The sequence below is a fragment of the Lathyrus oleraceus genome, chromosome 1 (assembly GCF_024323335.1).
Source record: "Lathyrus oleraceus cultivar Zhongwan6 chromosome 1, CAAS_Psat_ZW6_1.0, whole genome shotgun sequence".
Classification (NCBI taxonomy): domain Eukaryota; kingdom Viridiplantae; phylum Streptophyta; class Magnoliopsida; order Fabales; family Fabaceae; genus Lathyrus; species Lathyrus oleraceus.
The window spans coordinates 252,029,983-252,049,548 of NC_066579.1; the positions used below are offsets into that span (position 1 = coordinate 252,029,983).

The 19,566-nt window shown below is 38.6% G+C and overlaps 1 protein-coding gene across 1 annotated transcript in view; it reads left to right on the forward strand.

Moving 5' to 3' along the window:
* Nucleotides 1-2,982: 2,982 nt before the first annotated feature.
* Nucleotides 2,983-19,566, forward strand: part of LOC127101982 (uncharacterized) — a 73,032-nt gene continuing 56,448 nt past the window's right edge. The window contains exons 1-4 of the mRNA XM_051039407.1: nt 2,983-3,175; nt 3,288-3,394; nt 3,479-3,580; nt 3,694-3,889. Coding sequence (XP_050895364.1) covers nt 3,017-3,175; nt 3,288-3,394; nt 3,479-3,580; nt 3,694-3,889 — 564 coding nt within the window. The 5' untranslated portion in view covers nt 2,983-3,016. The remainder of the gene's footprint in view (nt 3,176-3,287; nt 3,395-3,478; nt 3,581-3,693; nt 3,890-19,566) is intronic.

Sequence of the window (19,566 nt, forward strand, 5' to 3'; positions counted from 1 at the left end):
GCTTGAAGATTGTTTCCCAAGGAAACCTTAATTCCACTGTGTTTTGACTGTGCCTTGACCATGAAGCAATCTCAACCTCTGATCAAATTTAATCAAGGGAAGTTCTTTCATTCATCATTTTATGCATATGTGAGCCTATTTTAGGGCCCTCAATCATTTATTCATCAAGATTGGAAGTTTGGCCTTGAAAAGTTGACCAGTCAAGTCATCTGACTAAGCTGAGAATCCATGAAATATAACTTTTGATGTTTTTGTCAAATGAAGATGACCCCAAGAGATAAAATGTTCCTAAGAACTATATAAACAACTTTAATTTTCATCAAAAATCCATTTGAAACTTGGAACGTCATCATTCATTTTAAAACATTATATGTCATTTTGACTGAAACCCTAATTTTACGTCAATTTACCAAGGGCATAACTTCCCTAATGTTTACGATTTTGAGGTGAGACCAAATGCATTGGAAAGCCTTAGATGTCTACTTCAAATGTTATGTTGGACAAAATTTCATAATCATAAAATAAATACATGTGATAATGCAAAACATTATAGGTCATCTTGGCCCTATTTCATTGAATTTGAAAAAGTACCCAACTTCAAATGCCCATAACTTTGTCATAGAAAATTAAAATGATGCAAACTTTGAGCCTAAATTGATCATCTTGAAAGATATACACCTTTTATGTTGGAGATTGTTTCATTTGTAGCTTGCATCATGAAAACAAATGGGTTTGATTAAGCTTGCTTTTGGTGAAATTTTTCAAAGTGATTTGAATATGTTTTGTACTTGGGTTTTCACAGCCAGTTTTGATCAATTTTCGAATGCCAAATGATTTTTTTCCCAACATTACTTTTGTTCCTTATTTCAAGGGCTTTCCATCCATTACTAACATTAGTCTTTTGGATTCACCATTTGGGAGATTCGAAATTCTTTTCATTTATGTGCATTTTGGTATTTTATGGTGAAACTTGAATTGGAAGCGTGTTTCAGTCCAATGCACACGACCAATTGCCATTCACTTGATCTCAACAAGCTTCTGCATTCATCATTGGGCTTTCCACACGCTTACATAGGCCCATGCAATTCAAAATCCATTTGCCATGCACATGAACAAAGCATGATCAGCTGATACATTCAATTATAAATAGAGGCTTCCTCTCATTCATTTTCTAACCTTTTGGAGATACCAAGTGCTGTAGAAGTGAAACCATAGCCATCACTAAAGGAATTAATCACTTTTCTTCAATTTTTCGAGCTTGAAATTCAGCATCATTAGTTGAGTTTTAAAGCAAAATTCTTTAGCCTATCACTTCCATTACATTCATAGATCAAAGAGGAGCAAGGATCTTGGAGGATTTGTGGCCAGAAGTTCATCAATTCAAAGGTTTATTCTCAAACTTTTTGGATCTAAATCTCTTAATTCAATGTAGTTTGCTTGTGTTTATGTGGTTTTCTAAAGTCCTCATACTTGAGGCAAGCCATTGGTGCTTTCAATTCTTCATTTCATGAGCAATCCATATGAACACCATGATTTTCTCCTTCACATTTCTCTCAATATAGGAAGAGTGAGGGAGATCCATTGGTACAGTGATGATCTCCATCACACGAGCTTCATTTCCATGTCCTTATTTTCCATTTTCATTGAAGTTTATTTTTCTGCAAATGTGGATGGATTCTGTTGCTTCGCCGGAGAAGACGGTGATTTCCACCACCATTACCACGTGTCTTTCTCCTTGGCCATTGGATCTCCATTTCAGGATCTAATCGTGCGCATCCGTTTTGATTACTTCATTTAATTCATGATGGAGCGCGTTTGACTTGTGTGCCCCGTGTTTCCTCAGATCTCAGTCATTGCCTTGTGCCACGTCAATTAATGAAACGTATCTGATGGCTGTGCATTTTCCATTTATTCAATTTTCTTTTTATTTTCTGTTAATTCCTTTTATTTTCAAAAATTCATTACAAGTTCATTTGAAGTCAGAAAAATATGAGACCAATTCCAAAAAAAATCTTGAAAAACCTAGTTTCATATTATGATTTTTAATTATTTTTGTGACTTCATTTGATATTTATTATGAATTACTTGATTTTTAATACTTTTAATTCATTTTAAAATACTTTCTGACTTTTAAAAAATCCAAAAATATTTTCATAGCATCTATGGATCATGATAAGTCAATGAAAAATAGTCTCAACAATTTCTTGATTGTTTTGAGATTATTTGAGATTTTAATTCATATTATGTTATTTTTAATTGTTTTTATTTTTTTTAATTACTTTCTGATTTCAAAAATTTGTGAGAAAATTAGTCAAAGCTTGTTTGACTATGTTGAACCTATGAGAATTTAATTGGACATTTTGAAGTTTCTTTGAATTGAATTTGAGGTTCAACCTTATTTGTTTACTTTTTATTTGTATTTTATTTTAATTCAAAAAATGCCAAAAAAAATATCATTGACTCTTTGACTTGTTATCTTCATTTCTCTTTTGCTTGGTGTTGATTGAAGTTGATTTGAATCAACTTTGATCAATTGGGATTGGTTGTTGTCTTCTTATTCCCCTCCCTTTCATCTTCATCCCTTTTCTTTCCATCAATTGCCGATGAGTTAAAGTCTTGAGGTTGGTCTTGACACTACGCCAAAAAGGTTTTTTAACAGCGCATCTTAGACAGCGCTTTTAAAAGAAAGCGCTGTCTAAGGTTAAAATAAAAATAAAACACTGAAAATGTTCTAAAAAAAATATGAAAGCGCTGTCTAAGGGGGGGTCTTAGACAGCGCTTTTAGAAAGCGCTGTGTAAGACCCCCCCTTAGACAGCGCTTTTAGAAAGCGCTTTTAAATATAGACCTTAGTCAGCGCTTTTGAGAAAGCGCTGTTTAAAGTCTTTCAATTAAAAAATAAAATAAATTAGGAAGAGTATCCCTAAAAACTTTCCCACCTTAGAAATTAGAAATTCCCTCCAAGTTTGTCATATAGGGTTTGTCCGGGGTTTTGCTATTCGCATTCAGCATCACAGCATGGCATCGTCATCCTCAAGCAACAGCGCAAACTACGACGTACCATGGGTTGAGAATTACCGACCCAGCAAGGTCGTCGACATCGTCGGCAATGAAGACGCCGTCTCCCGGCTCCAAGTCATCGCTCGTGACGGCAACATGCCCAACCTCATTTTATCAGTAAACCACTCATCCCCACTCTTCAATTCATCACACTCACTCATTCGTTTTCTCTCACTCTTTAGTTTTTCACTGTGCCCTAATTCCCAATTTTGTTATTGTCATTTTTTAGGGTCCTCCTGGAACTGGAAAAACCACTAGCATCCTCGCACTTGCGCACGAGCTTCTCGGTCCCAATTACAGAGAAGCTGTTCTTGAACTAAATGCTTCAGATGATAGGTATCGAATTTTCCCCTTATTGCACATGAAATAATGATGTTACAGTGTTTAACCAAGCTATTCACATTTTTTTTGCTGCTGTAGAGGAATAGATGTTGTGAGGAACAAGATCAAGATGTTTGCTCAAAAGAAAGTAACACTTCCTCCAGGCCGACACAAAGTTGTTATACTCGATGAAGCTGACAGGTCTATTTTATATTTTGGCGGTGATTTAATTCAATTAATGTTCTTACTTTATTCATTATTGTTTTCATTGGATTTTAGTTTTGTTGTAACATTTTTTTTTGGACTCGAATCAGTATGACATCTGGAGCACATCAAGCTTTAAGAAGGACGATGGAGATATATTCTAATTCTACTCGTTTCACGCTTGCTTGCAATACATCGTCTAAGATTATTGAGCCGATTCAGAGTAGGTGTGCAATTGTGAGATTTTCGCGACTATCTGATCAAGAGATACTTGGTCGTCTCATGGTTGTGGTTCAAGCTGAGAAGGTACCTCAACTTTTTATTTGTGTTGAATTACGGAATACTCTTGTTTGTTTGAGGAATATATGCATATGAATCGCCAATGTTATACCAGTCTAAAGTTTTTCCATGGCCTGAATTCTGACGATTTTATGGCTTATGAGGGATTTAGGATGTCTGACCTCCTGTACTATACTTTAAAGGTTTGTTTACTTGCAAAGATTTATCTGGCTAGCTATAACAGTTTACCTACTGTAAAGAGGCATTTCAGAATTGCCTTTTTAAAGTAAATACAAAAGTTCAAAATGTTTAGTAGTATTTGACCAGCTTCTTTTTCATCCTTTTGAGCTAGATTATGTGATGTCTAGTTTATTATCTATTTTTGCACGTGTAAATAGTAACTAAATTTTGTAAGGTGCATATGTTAGAACCCCAAATGAGAATTCTGGGCCAAATGGACCGTTACACAACAACCCTAAAGCTAATATGCAGTGGGTTGAAGCTTGAAGAAAAGGAAAGGGGAGAGTGGGATTGTCCGTGTGGCAGACAGTGTTGTTGATGGCGGTCCATGACGGAGAGGCAAAATCCTGCCATACCGGTCACTTTGCGGTGCCTTTATTGCGGAAAAACCTGCAATAGCAGCCGATATTTACCATTTTGGCGAGCCCAAAAACCGCCACGTAAATCCGCCATAGCGGCCATGGTGGGGAAATTTGATAACACTGGTGGCAGAGAGAGAAAGAGAGAGGCTAATGATGTAGTGGAATTCTGTTATAGGTGTGCTGAGTAGAGAGAGATTGGCATGAAGAAAATTACTCAGCTGTTAAGGCAAGAGAGCATTGGTTTTCTGAAGGAGCATAGCTCTGTGGACAATAGGATCATTCTATTGATTTTCCTCTGATTTATAGAAATGATACACACTTGTTTTCCATTACTACTATATTTTCTTCCATTTACTGTTTCTGTAATCCGGGTTCACATCAAACTGGTATGACCTGCCGGATTCTTGAGGGGATCATCACTTTACAGGATCAAATACTAACACCAAAGTGGAAGCAGTATTAGATGCTCTAGAAAAGCAAATGATTGGCATCAGAATAGCTTAGAGAGAGATGCAGATGAAGCAAAATGAAAATAATGAGAACTTGGTCGCTGTGATTAAGGGTGTGTTTGTTTAATGGAATAAAATTATAATCCTGGGAATATGATTTCTAGGAATGTTATTGCCAGGAACTTTATTCCTCTCAATGTGTTTGACTAATGAATAAAGTTACTAGGAATATTTTTAGGTTTGACTTAAATTGAATTTTAAAAATTAAAAATTAGAAAAGAAATGTGTTAAAATAATATTAGGTGTCAAATCAGGTGTGTATGTTGAGAATCTTACAGAGAATCAAGTGTCTACAATGGAGGATGTTACTCAGTAAGAAGTACACGGAAACATATGATTGTGATCGAGTTGAAGAGATTGTAGACGCACATGGTTTCTTTGATTATAAGTTATATCTGATAATGCATGATTTCTTTATTTTTTTGTTTTCAATTGCTTTGATTATAAGTTATATCTGATAATGCATGATTTCGTTATATTTTTGTTTTCAATTGCTTTGATTATAAGTTATATCTGATAATGCATGATTTCTTTATTTTTTTGTTTTCAATTGCTTTGATTATAAGTTATATTTGATATTTGATGGTTTCCTTGGTTTATTACAGGTTAGACATGGCTGATGACCAACATGAGGAAGTTAGTAAAAAAGTATCCGCGGAAGAAGAAATTCGAAGAGGCATCACAGTAATGAGAAGGGTGGTCCAAGGAAGATCTCGAGGCATCATACTAGATGTCTATTGGAGCAACCAGGGACAGCTTATAGAACCTAATGGGCTCCTAGTAATCGGGAGCTTCATGCAAGATTGGAAGCCATGCAAGCTGAGCTTGATGCATTGAGGAGAGAAAGAGAGGCTAGCGCCTCAACAGTATACAAAGATGCTTCGGACAAAGACAGTATCAACTGTACCTTTCAGCCGAACATTCCAGAGGTAATTACATATAATTGTCTTAAATTGAACTATTTGCTTAAATTATGTATTTGACATATATACACATTAAGGATTTCTTGTTATTATTGGTTTTATATACGGATCCTCATGGACAATAAAGATGCGGAGAAGTTGTTTTTTATACCGTTTAATACCGGGTTAGCATTTCATTCTAAATTCATCTATTATAATTATTTTCCAAGTTACCATCTAACATTTGCCTAATCATTACAGTGGACATTGGTTGTTGCTCGCAATCAATCCTATCCGAGAAATTGTGTATTATCTTGACTCGTTAGGAAATGATTGGACAACATACCCGGATATGAAGGTCCTAATTGACACGTAAGTGAGAATGTTCAAAATTTTTCTTAGTTTATGTGAATTGTTCTAATTGCTTCATTTTTATTTTATTAGCGTCCTACAAGCTTTTCGGGCCCAACGAGATATCCAAACCTCAAGGAGGGGCGCCAACTCCATTACATGGATTAAAGTGGCGGTATATTTTTAATTACCACATTTTTTATTATATTAGTGATGACACTTGATAAAACTTAGGATTTATAATCCATATTTTTTTTTCATATGTAGTGTCCTCAACAACGTAATCAAATAGATTGCGGGTATTTCATGTTGAGGTTTATGCGAGATACTCTTGCTTTGGGCCGATTAAAGATTCGCACCGATGTATGTATTTCTAACTTATGAGTTATTTTTATATTTACACATATCTCATATAATTAAATAGTTGGAATTAATTCAAAATATGTTATATTATTATGTAGTACTTTGATGAATTCAAGTGTGCATTTTATACAAAGGATCAAGTGGACGAAATCAAAGAGGAGTGGTGTCAATTCATGATAAAGCTCAATGTTTGTTCATAAATTTGTGTAATTAATGTGTACATTTGTAGTATATGTTATGACTTGTAAATGTGTACATAAATTTGTATATATTTTGATACATTTAAGGCAAAATTGGTTTGAATTGGTATATATATATATTTGTTAGCCAAAAATTGGTAGAAAAAAGGCCAAAATGGCATATATAAAATGTGATAATTGTCTGTCAAAATCTGGTTGAAAACAGGTAGAAATTCTGGTTTATAAACCTGGAAAAAATGTGGTTTAAAACAAAAGCTTCAAAAATTTTCGTATACCTTAGACAGCGCTTTTGTAAAAAGCGTTGTCTAAGGGGGGGATTAGAAAGCGCTTTAGGCAAAAGCGCTGTCTAAGGGGGGGGCTTAGACAGCGCTTTTTGAAAAGCGCTGTCTAAGGTATACCTAAAAAAATTAAAATAGGAGGGTCTTAGAAAGCGCTTTTGGCCAAAGCGCTGTCTAAGGAGGTGGGGCTTAGACAGCGCTTTTCAAAAGCGCTGTCTAAGGTATACCTAAAAAATTTAAAATAAGAGGGTCTTATAAAGCGCTTTTGGCCAAAGCGCTGTCTAAGGGGGGGGGGGGGCTTAGACAGCGCTTTTAAGATTTAAAAAAGCGCTGTCTAAACCTTTAGCAGCGGAGGTTTAGACAGCGCTTTAAAGCGCTGTCTAAGGCTAAAAAAAGCGCTGTCTAAGGTCTTGTTTGTTGTAGTGTGACAAATGAGAAGTTTAACCTTCTTTGATCCAAACCAAACTCAACTTGATCCATGATCAAGTGAGTTGTTTTGTGTCCAAGATAGGTTGCTTCTTGGTCAAGCAAATAACCAAAAGTCAATACAAGGCCCTTCCCTTTTGTTTGGCATGGCAGGTTTATGGAGCTTGGCTTACTAGTCATGATCTCTAACTTGTGTTCTTTGCCTATATTCTTATTGACCAACCTCAGATAGGTGTGACTACTACATTAGTCCACTTACGATTGCTTAACATAGCGCTACATTGTCTTATGACAAGCTAACATAACCTTACTAACTACTAACTTTAATTTGAGCTTTTAATTTCTTGCCATTTACTTTTAATGTCATTTATTTCTTGCTCATTATTCATATTGATTTTCATCTTTGCTCACTTGAGCACATATTTTATGTTTATGTCATTTTTCTTTTGCTCATTTGAGCCTATTCTTGTATATAAATATATTTCTATTTTGTGTTGCTTTGTGTTTGTTTTGTGTGAACCAAATGCAAATGGAGAAAGGACTTAGAATTAGGACTTACCCATGCTTAAAGGAGTTCAACAGCAACTAGGCCTCATGCCTTTAGAATGCAAAATTTGTTGAAGAGCAACTAGGCCTCATGCCTTTAGAATGCTAAAACTCAAAGTTGACTTCAAAAGGACTTCTCCTCCAAACTTCTTCTTTGCCCATTCCCTTTATTGTGTTGTGAACTTTTTGATGTTTGCTTTTGTGTGATAGGGATCCCATCTTGAGATTGTGAAAAGAGGACCATTATCATGAATAGCCAAGTTAAGAGCCAAGCCAAATGGAGATCCTAGGAGCTTGAATTCAAATTATTGATTGCTTGTTTGTGTGCTAAGTTCAAAGGAAAGGAGAATCTTGAGTCATCTATATGACTTCAAGAAAAGGAACTCCAAGGGTCTTTCTTTCCCCTCTTATCTTTGTATGCTTTAGGAATAACCCTTCTTCTCTTCTCCCCACTCTAACTAAGCCTAAAATAATTTTCAAAACTTTGACTTTGTTTCATATTAGAAACCTAGGCCTTAAGCATTTGACTTTTCAAAACTCATTTTTATAAATACTCATTGTAAATAAATCTTAATCCAACTCTGACTTCATTTTATAAATATATCTAACTTGTAAATATAACCAATTTCAAGTTGTTTTATGGTTCCAATGGCCACCTTGTTAAAACCTTTTCAAAAACATTAGTCATAGGTTTGAGTTATCATAGTGGTTGATGTAAATAACACCTCACCCTTAGTGATTGGATTATAATCCTTCCATGCTTATTATAGGGTTAACCCCTCACTCACATGTTGAAGTCTTCCTCACATGGTGGATTATTGGTTTAGGTTGAGTTTTCTCCTTTTGATAACAAAGGACCTTAAGGCTTTTGATCAAATCAATTCACCAATCTTTGAGATTTTTACCCCGAACTACGAGGTTTCCTTTGTGATGGTACGTAGGCAATGGGTTCATCCATTCAAACAACAAAATTTGTAAATATAATCTATTCTCTTCTCATCCCTCCAATCTTTTGTACAAATCTTTCAACAAATACCAACCTAGAACACATATTTCTAAAAAGGGTTCCCTTAGAGTACTAAGGATGTTTTGGGTGCGTAAGACCTTCCCATTTCATAACCAACCCCCTTACCTAGATCTCTGACATTTTTATTAGTTTTTTTTATTTGAAAAACTTCTTACTTGGCTTTTGTTCGCTTTTTAGCCTCTCCTTTGGACAAATAAAAGTGCGGTGGCGACTTAAATTATATGTTGACTTTTGGTTTAGTCAATAAACCTAAAAGTTTCAAAAACCCCGCTACAAAAAAGTGGCGACTCTACTGGGGACTATCACTAGCCCCGTGGGTTTAGCCTACTTTTTGCTTGTATGTGTTGTATGTTTATTTGTCACATATTTTTGTGCAAATTTGGGATGAATGTATTGTTTGTAATGTTTGAGTTACTTGATATATTAATTACTTGTATGCTTGGGGGTTTCTTGTGAGATGAGTTCTATACCCGAACTCGAGTGCACTTATGATAGGAGAATGGCATAGTTTGGTTGACTTGTGTGGAGTTATTCCTTAACAAGTTATCTTGCAAGTCCATTCACTTCGTGGAGGTTTTTATTGGGATCACTAATGTCACATGAGTAGTCATGGTTAGGCATTACTCTTTCCAATATGAACCTTAGAAACCAAGGACCTTAGATACCTAGCCCATCTTGGCCTATTTTAGGATGTAGTGCGAAGGTCGTTCAAGTGTAAGACTTGAGGTGATTGTTACATGATACTACACTCATAAGAGTCTCTCTTGAGAATATTTTTGGAGGACGAGTAGTCGTTTTATCCGATAATATCCGAAAGATGAGATGATGACTATGGGAACCTTTTAGAACATGATTGTCAGGTTTAACCATAGTACACTCCTGTTGGGTGGTTCTTAACCAAGACTCCATGCTCGTGACTTAGAACAAACCCGTGATTCGCGGTCGATCCGTTCTCGTATATCCTCAATATCAATAGAACTTGGGTGTTGATAAGGTGTAAACCATAATCCACCAAAATGGATGATTGATATTGACGATGACTTGAGCCATCCCGTGACCTTTGTGTGGTGTGACTTGCTTGATCCTTGAGTGTGTTTGTTGCATCCATGCATTCATGCATCCATTCGCATTCATGTCATCGATAATAAAGATTTTACAAGGAACTTAAGAGGTCTATTTGCAATTTTTCAGACATGGATAAGCAAAGAAGGAATATGAAGAAGTACAGTTTCAGGCAACCCGACTTGAAAGAGTTAAGGCGTCTGACATCTTATGTATTAGAGCCCTTGGAGTTCAAAGCTCGCCATGGGAAACTGCTAGCTATTCTCTCTACTAAGGTGGATGAGGGTTTGATGAGTGTGTTGGTGCAGTTCTACGATCCTTTGTATCGGTACTTCACTTTTCCGGATTTCCAGCTTTTTCCTACGCTAGAAGAGTATGCTTATCATGTGGGTATACCTATTCTTGACTAGATGTTGTTCAATGGTTTAGAGAAGATTCCGTCCTCTCAAGAGATTGCTGACATGCTTCACTTGGAGGTATCTGACATTGTTGCCAATATGACTATGAAAGGTGGAATTCAAGGTCTCTCGTCAGATTTTTTGATTGCCAAAGCTACTTTGTTTGGGAAGGCCATGAGTAAGGAAGCCTTTGAAGCCATATGTGTACTCCTCATCTATGGGCTAGTGTTATTTATCAACATCGACAACTTCGTGGATGTGAACGCTATTAGGATTTTCTTTTCTCTTAATCCCGTTCCGACTCTGTTGGGTGACACATATTTCTCTTTGCATATGAGGAATGCGAAGGGTGGTGGTTCCATTGTATGTTGTTTGCCTCTGTTGCACAAGTGGTTTATTTCGCACTTGCCTCAGACGCTTGCCTTCAAGGAGAACAAGGGATGTCTACGGTGGTCCACGAGACTTATGTCTCTCACTAATGATGATATTTCTTGGTATAATCGTGTTTATGATGGCGTTCAAATTATTGATTCTTGTGGTGAGTTCTCCAATGTACCTCTTCTTGGTACATATGGTGGAATTAACTACAACCCTGCTTTGGCTCGCCATCAGCTTGGGTTCCCCTTAAAGGAGAAACCTAACAACATTTCGTCGGAAGGCTCATTCTTTCAAGAGGGTAAAGATCCCCAAAACCTGAAGGATAGGATGGTCCGCGCCTGGCGCAAGGTTCATAGGAAAGGGAGGAATGAGCTTGGTCCGAAGAATTGTGTTGCTTTGGAGCCTTACACCTCTTGGGTAAGGAAGAGAGCCCTCGAGTACCGCATGCCGTACGAGTATTCAAGACCTACCCCTATGATTATGGTTGGGTCTTCAACCCTCCCTAATCAAGGAGTAGAGGAGTTGAGAGACGAAGACCGTTTGCGTGCTTGGGTTCGTGAGCGTGAGGAGCATCTTTAGCAACTCAAGGATAAGGATGCAATGATAGAGTTTCTATAGCATCAGGTTATTGATGAACCCGATGATGTGGTTACTTCTCTCCTGCCTCACTCATCTAGGTTTTGGAAGAAGAGATATGATTATCTCTCCAAGGAGAAGGCCGACATGGAAGCAGCTTATGAGAGAGAGGTTAAGAGGCTTCGTGCGACGTATCTTCTGATCTCGAAGGCTTTAGACGACTGTTTCTAGGGCTCCATAGGATGTTTATTCTCCTTTCCTCTTGTATTGTATTTGGTTACCGAGACTGTACTACTTCTTTGGTGTAAAAAGATTCCAAATATTATATTACTATGAGTATTCCACATATGTCTTAAAAAGTTCAATAATTTCAAAACATTTGCAAGTAGATCCTTATAAAGTTCCTATGATAAAAAAAATCATATGCACAAGCATTGCAGGCATCATATGCATATGCAGGTTTTGGTTCCGAGCTCTCGATACAGTGGTCTAACTCTTTGCTCTTCATTTATTTTGAAGACAAACTGACGCACCGGTACAACACCCTAGCAAATCATCAGAAGATCATGGAACACCTTGAGCAAGAGAACAGAGATCTGAAAGAGGAGATTGCCAAGATGACTGCCATGATGGAGTCAGTTCTTGCCGCTCAAAGTCAAGCTTCTCCAACTCTTGCAACTCCTCCCGCGAGGACAGTCATCTCTGAAGTGGTTACCCCAATAGTGCCTGCTGCCACCGCCCACTTCGCTCCTAGTATGCCTGCTGGATTCCGATGGGGAATGTCATCTAATTTTGTACCAGAGGGTTTTGCTCCCACTTTTGCTTCTATCCCGACATCTAGCCCAGTCATGCCTGTGCCACCTCCCGTTGTGCACACTTTGCTGCGAGTTGAAGATACAATCTATCATTTCGAGCCATCTGAGGGCCCGGACGTGTATGAAAAGATGGATTAGATGAAGGATCAATTCCTTTAGCTGCGCAAGGAACTAAAAACATTGAGAGGCAAAGATCTATTTGGCAAGAGTGATGCTGAACTATGAGAAGTACAAGGGAAACACGTGTCCACTCAGTCATCTTATTATGTATGATCGCAAGATGTCGACCCAGACAGATAATGATCAACTGCTGATTCACTACTTTCAGGATAACCTGATAGGTGCTGCGCTTCGTTGGTATATGGGGCTAGAGAGTGCAAGCATCCGCACTTTCAATGATCTAGGAGAGGCCTTTGCGAAACAGTATAAATACAACTTGGATATGGCTCCAGACAGAGATCAACTGAGGGCAATGTCCCAGAAGGATAAAGAAACCTTCAAGGAATATACCCAGAGGTGGAGGGAGTTGGCAGCTCAGATAGTGCCACCCTTGGAGGAGAAGGAGATGACAAATATCTTTCTGAAGACTTTGAGCTCTTTCTACTATGAGCGCATGATTGCTAGTGCTCCCTCGGACTTTACCGAAATGGTAAATATGGGTATGTGGCTAGAAGAGGGAGTCTGAGAAGGAAGTATGTCCCGTGAGGACAATTCGGCAAAGAAATATGACGGATTTGCCAGGAAGAAAGAAGGGGAGACTCATGATGTTTCTTCCCATATCAAGAGAAGGCCCACTGTGAGGAGGAAAGAAGTTCGACTAGCCGTCAACCAACACCAGGTGGCTCATATAACACCTGTTTTCAGAGAAGCTCAACAACCACAACAACAATCTCGTCAACAACAACAGGCTTACCAACCTCGCAACAATAATAACAACAGCACCAGCAATTATGAGAGGAAGAGGGTGACTTTTGACCCGATTCCTAGGACCTACGCTGAACTGTATCCTTCCTTGATTGATAGGAAGTTGATAACTCCACGTGATCCTCCTGCTGTGCCCGAACTTCACTGTGTGTATCATTCCGGTGCTCCCGGACATCACGTGGAGAATTGTTTTCCGTTGAAGACCAAGGTGCAAGACCTTGTGAGGAGTGGGATACTATTCTTTGAGGATGTAGGCCCAAATGTCAAGAAGAACCCATTGCCCGAGCATGGGAAGGCAGTTTCCAATATGGTTCAGGGGTGCCCTAGAAAATACAAAGTCCTTTATGTGAAAGACATAAGGCAATCCTTGGTAGAGATGCATAAGCTGTTGTATGAGCACAATCATTATGAGCATGATCATGATAGATAACATGTGTGTACTGTCATTGAAAAAGGATGTCGCAAAGTAAGGAAGGACATTTAAGAGATGCTAGACCAAGGGATGATCGAGATACTTCAAAATCGTAATGAGGACGAAGTTGATTTTATCACTCCAGTATTCAAGATTCCTGACCCTCTTGTTATTAAGTATGATGGCAGCAAGAAGAAGGTGGTGCCAACTCTTGTGATTAAGCCAGCGGGTCTTGTCACGTGTGTGTCAGATAGAGCGGTCCTTTACCGTTATAATGCTGTTATGCTGGAGGATGGGAAGGAGGTGTCGTTGCCCTCAACCTCTGTGGTAAGTATTTCTGATGTTAGTGGAGTGACCCGTAGTGGTCGTGTTTTCTCGGCTCAACCGAAATCCCATGAAGACGTCGTGAAGAGAGATGTTGTCAATCATGCCGGTCCTGTGGGGACTTCTTCTTCAAATCAGTTTGTTCCTGCTGTGAAGGGTGTTGACCTTGTTGTTGTCAAAGCGGATAAAGCTCCTATCCTGGTTGGCCAGTCTGGAATGTTGAAAGAGGATGGTGATGATATGCTAAGGGTCATCAAGAGGAGTGAGTACAATGTTGTAGAGCAGTTGCTTCAAACTCCATCAAAGATATATTTCCTATCTTTGTTGATGAATTCAGAGCCACACCGTGAAGCATTGCAAAGGGTGTTGGATGTGGCATACGTGAATCACGATGTCGCAATTGAACAGTTTGATAGCATTGTTGCAAATATAACTGCCTCCAACAATTTGAGCTTATGTGATGATGATCTTACCGAGGAGGGAAAAGACCACAATTTGGCCTTACATATATCTATGAATTGTAAAGACGATGCCATGTCCAATGTGTTGGTGGACACAGGGTCATCACTCAATGTATTACCAAAATCCACTCTTGCCAAACTTTCATATTAGGGGCCTCCCATGAGGCAAAGTGGAGTGGTAGGAAAAGCTTTTGATGGATCACGTAAAATTGTGATTGGTGAATTAGACCTCCCGATCAAGATTGGACCTAGTGATTTCCATATCACTTTCCAAGTTATGGACATACATTTGTCATATAGTTGTTTCCTTGGTAGACCTTGGATTCACGAGGCAGGTGTCGTGACATCCACCCTACACAAAAAGTTGAAGTTTGTTAAGAACAAAAAGTTGGTGGTGATAGGGGGAGAGAAGAGTCTCTTGGTCAGCCATTTGTCTTCCTTTTCCTACATTGATGTTGATGATGAGGTTGGAACTCTGTTCCAAGCCTTATCTATTGCTGAGCCTTCAAGGAAAGGACTTTTTTCATTTGTCTCCTACAATGACGCAAAGTTGGCCATCGAGCATGGTGCAACTAATGGTTTGGGGAAAATGATAAAGTTGGAAGATAATAAATCCTGGGCTGGTATAGGGTATTCTTCCGGCGTTTCTAATGATCTTAGGTTGTTTCAGAATGGAGGTTTCATCCACACCGTTGAAGATCAAGAAGTTGCTCCCATCATTGAAGAAGATGAAGAGGAAGACCTTGGCAACTTTGTCATACCTGGAGGAATCTGCAATAATTGGGTCGCTTTTGATGTTCCAACAGTTATCCATAAGTCAACGTAATGTGTTCATTTTGTTAAAAAAACCTTCTCCCATGCCAAAAGGTGAAGTGAAGACATTGTTGTCATAATTGATTAATACAATGATATTCATTCAATAATCGCATGTTAAATGTTTGTTTTTCAAATTATTTTTCAGTTTTTGCTTTTCGCATGAAATTAGTGATCACCATAAAACCCTAAAAAAGAGAATAAAATCAATCTTTTCATCTGCATAATGATTTTCCTTGTTTGAATTCTGAAATCTCTTTTATACTCAAAATCATTATGCAGGTTAATCAAACCCATTGAACATAATGATCCAACATTATCTCCCAACTTTGAGTTCCCTGTATTTGAGGCAGAAGAAGATGATGTTGAAGAGATTCCTGATGAGATTACCCGTCTGCTTGAGCACGAGGAGAAGATCATTTAGCCGCATCTTGAGAATCTAGAAATAGTCAACTTGGGGTCTGAAGACTGCATTCGTGAAGTGAAGATTGGGGCACTCCTTGAAGAGTCTGTTAAGAAGGGGTTGATTGAGTTTCTACGAGAATATACCGACGTCTTTGCTTGGTCGTATGAAGACATGCCTGGTCTAGATACTGATATCGTGCAACATTTCTTTCCGTTGAAGCCTGAGTGTGTGCCTGTGAAGCAAAAGCTCAAAAGAACTCATCCTGATATGGCAGTAAAGATTAAAGAAGAAGTTCATAAGCAAATTGATATGGGGTTTCTGGTGACTTCTATATATCCTCAATAGGTGGCCAATATTGTGCATGTACCTAAGAAAGATGGAAAGTCCGAATGTGTGTGGATTACCGTGACTTGAATAAAGCTAGCCCAAAAGATGATTCTCCTCTACCACACATTGATATGTTGGTAGACAATACGGCTAAATTCAATGTCTTTTCATTTATGGACGGATTTTCCGGTTATAATCAGATTAAAATGGCACCCGAGGATATGGAGAAGACAACATTCATCACACGTTAGGGAACATTCTGTTATCGAGTGATGCCCTTCGATTTGAAGAACGCCGGAGCCACGTATCAACGTCCTATGACAACCTTGTTTCATGAAATGATGCACAAGGAGATCGAGGTGTATGTCGATGATATGATTGCAAAGTCGAAAACGAAAGTTGAACATGTAGAACACTTGTTGAAGCTTTTCCAGCGTTTGAGGAAGTACAAACTCCGCTTGAATCCGAACAAGTGTACATTTGGAGTCCGTTCCGGAAAGTTATTGGGCTTTATTGTCAGCGAGAGAGGTATTGAGGTTGATCCTGCCAAGATCAAAGCAATACAAGAGATGCCTACGCCCAAAACTGAGAAGCAAGTCCAAGGTTTTCTTGGCCGCTTGAATTACATTTCGAGATTTATATCCCACATGACTGCCACATGTGCGCCTATATTCAAGCTCCTCCAGAAAGATCAGCGTCATGATTGGACCGAGGATTTCCAAAAGGCCTTTGACAGTATCAAAGAGTATCTGTCCGAGCCTCTGATTCTGTCTCCGCCTGTTGAAGGGAGACCATTGATTATGTACTTGATTATGCTTGATGATTCGATGGGTTGTGTCCTTAGTCAGCAAGATGAATCAGGAAATAAAGAATGTGCAATATACTACCTGAGTAAGAAGTTCACCGATTGTGAGTCTTGGTACTCAATGCTTGAGAAGACATGTTATGCTTTGGCTTAGGCTGCTAAGCGTTTACGCCAGTATATGTTAAATCATACAACTTGGTTGATATCCAAAATGGATCCGATCAAGTATATCTTTGAGAAGCCTACTTTAACTGGGAGAATTGCCTGTTGGCAGATGCTGTTGTCTGAGTATGATATTGAGTATCGAGCTCAAAAAGATATTAAAGGTAGTATCTTGGCTGACCATTTGGCGCATCAACCAATTGAAGATTATCAGTCCGTGCCATATGACTTCCCAGATGAGGAGATTATGTATTTGAAGATGAAAGATTGTGATGAGCCTACGCTCGATGAAGGGCCAGAACCTGGTTCCCGATAGGGCATGGTGTTCGATGGTGCTGTCAATCAGTATGGAAATGGTATTGGGGCAATGATTATTACTCCTCAAGGCACACATTTTCCTTTTATAGCAAGGCTAACTTTCAAATCCACGAATAATATGGCGGAGTATGAGGCCTGTATTATGGGTTTGAAAGAATGTATTGATCTTAGGATCAAACATCTTGATGTTTATGGCGATTCGGCTCTTGTTGTAATCAGATTAAGAGTGAATGGGAGACGAATCAGCCTGGCCTCATCCCATATAGAGATTATGCGAGGAGGATTTCAACTTTCTTTACTAAGGTTGACATCCATCATATCCCTCGAGATGAGAATTGGATGGCGGATGCTCTCACTACGCTTGCTTCAATGATTTCTATCAATTACTGGAACGAAGTCCCAAATATTACTGTGATGCGCTTGGACCAACTCATGTGTTTGTAGTTGAGGAGGTGAAAGATGATAAGCCGTGGTATTTTAATATCAAGTGTTTTCTCCAAAAGTCAGACTTACCCGCCTGGGGCATCTATTAAAGATAAGAAGACTTTGAGGAGATTATCTGGAAATTTCTACCTTAATGGTGATGTGCTTTATAAGAGGAATTTTGACATGGTTCTGCTCATATGTGTGGATAGATGCGAAGCAAACCTGTTGATGACTGAAGTCTATGAGGGTATATTTGGTACGCATTCCAATGGACATGCCATGGCAAAGAAGATGTTGAGAGCATGCTACTATTGGCTGACAATGGAGTCTGACCGCTGCAAGTTTGTGAAGAAATGCCACAAGTGTCAGATTTATGCGGATAAGATTCATATTCCCCCGACACTTCTGAATGTTATTTCCTCTCCATGGCCTTTCTCCATGTGGGGAATTGACATGATTGGCATGATTGAACCTAAGGTGTCGAATGGCCACCATTTTATTCTCGTAGCCATTGATTACTTCACCAAATGGGTTGAAGCGGCATCGTATGCAAACGTGACCAGGCAGGTGGTTGTGAGGTTTATCAGGAACCAACTCATATGCCTTTATGGTGTGCCAGACAAGATCATTACTGATAATGGATCTAACTTGAACAATAAGATGATGAGAGAGTTGTGTAGTGAGTTCAAGATTGCACATCATAATTCGCCTCCCTATAGATCCAAGATGAATGGGGTTGTTGAAGCTGTTAACAAGAACATTAAGAAGATTATCCAGAAGATGGTTGTTACGTACAAAGATTGGCATAAGATGCTGCCATTTGCTTTGCATGGCTATCGTACATTCGTCCGCACTTCAACAGGGGCAACCCCTTTCACCCTTGTATATGGCATGGAGGTTCTGCTCCCCGTAGAGGTCGAGATCCCATCAATGAGAGTCTTGATGGAAGCTAAGTTGATTGAGGCTGAATGGGTTCAGAGTCGTTATGACCAACTGAATTTGATTGAAGAGAAGAGATTAACTGCCATGTGCCATGGTCAGTTATATCAACAAAGGATGAAGAAAGATTTTGCTAAGAAGGTCAAGCCTCATGTGTTCCGAGAAGGTGACTTCGTACTTAAGAAAGTCTTGTCTTTCGCGCCCGATTCCACGGGCAAGTGGACGCCAAACTATGAAGGTCCATACGTTGTTAGGAGAGCCTTTTCAGGCGGTGGTTTGTTACTCACAACTATGGATGGGGAGGATTTCACTCGTCCTGTGAATTCAGATAAAGTCAAGAAATACTTCTCCTAACAATAAAAACAGAATAGCTCGCTAAGTTGAAAACCCGAAAGGGCGGCTTAGGCAAAAATGAGCATCTCGGTGGATTGAAACCCCAAAAGGGCGATCCAGGCAAAAGTTAGAGACATAATATATATATAGATATATATATATATATATATATATATATATATATATATATATATATATATATATATATATATATATATATATATATATATCTTGCTAGATTGAGTACCTCACCCTGGGGCAATCTAGGCAAAAATTAGGGATTTGGCAAGTAACTGCATCCTGACAAGACTTTGTTCTACATTTGTCATCTGTCAAAGATTCTCGCTCAGTCATCATCAACTAAAGTTTCGAATATATTGGATTCAGAGTTGGTGGAGAAACGGTCATTATGTTCAATGTAGCTTTTTCCCATGTATATCACCAATTTCAAATTTGTAAACATCCATGGAGTCTCGCCATTTGCGGATTACCATTCTCTTAAATAAATTTGAGCCTTTATCCAATCTTTGCATTCTTATTTGTTTTTGTTTAAGAAATGTTTGCATGCTTTAATTGATGAATATCATTGTTTTAAACAAATAAAGTTTTCATAAATAAACT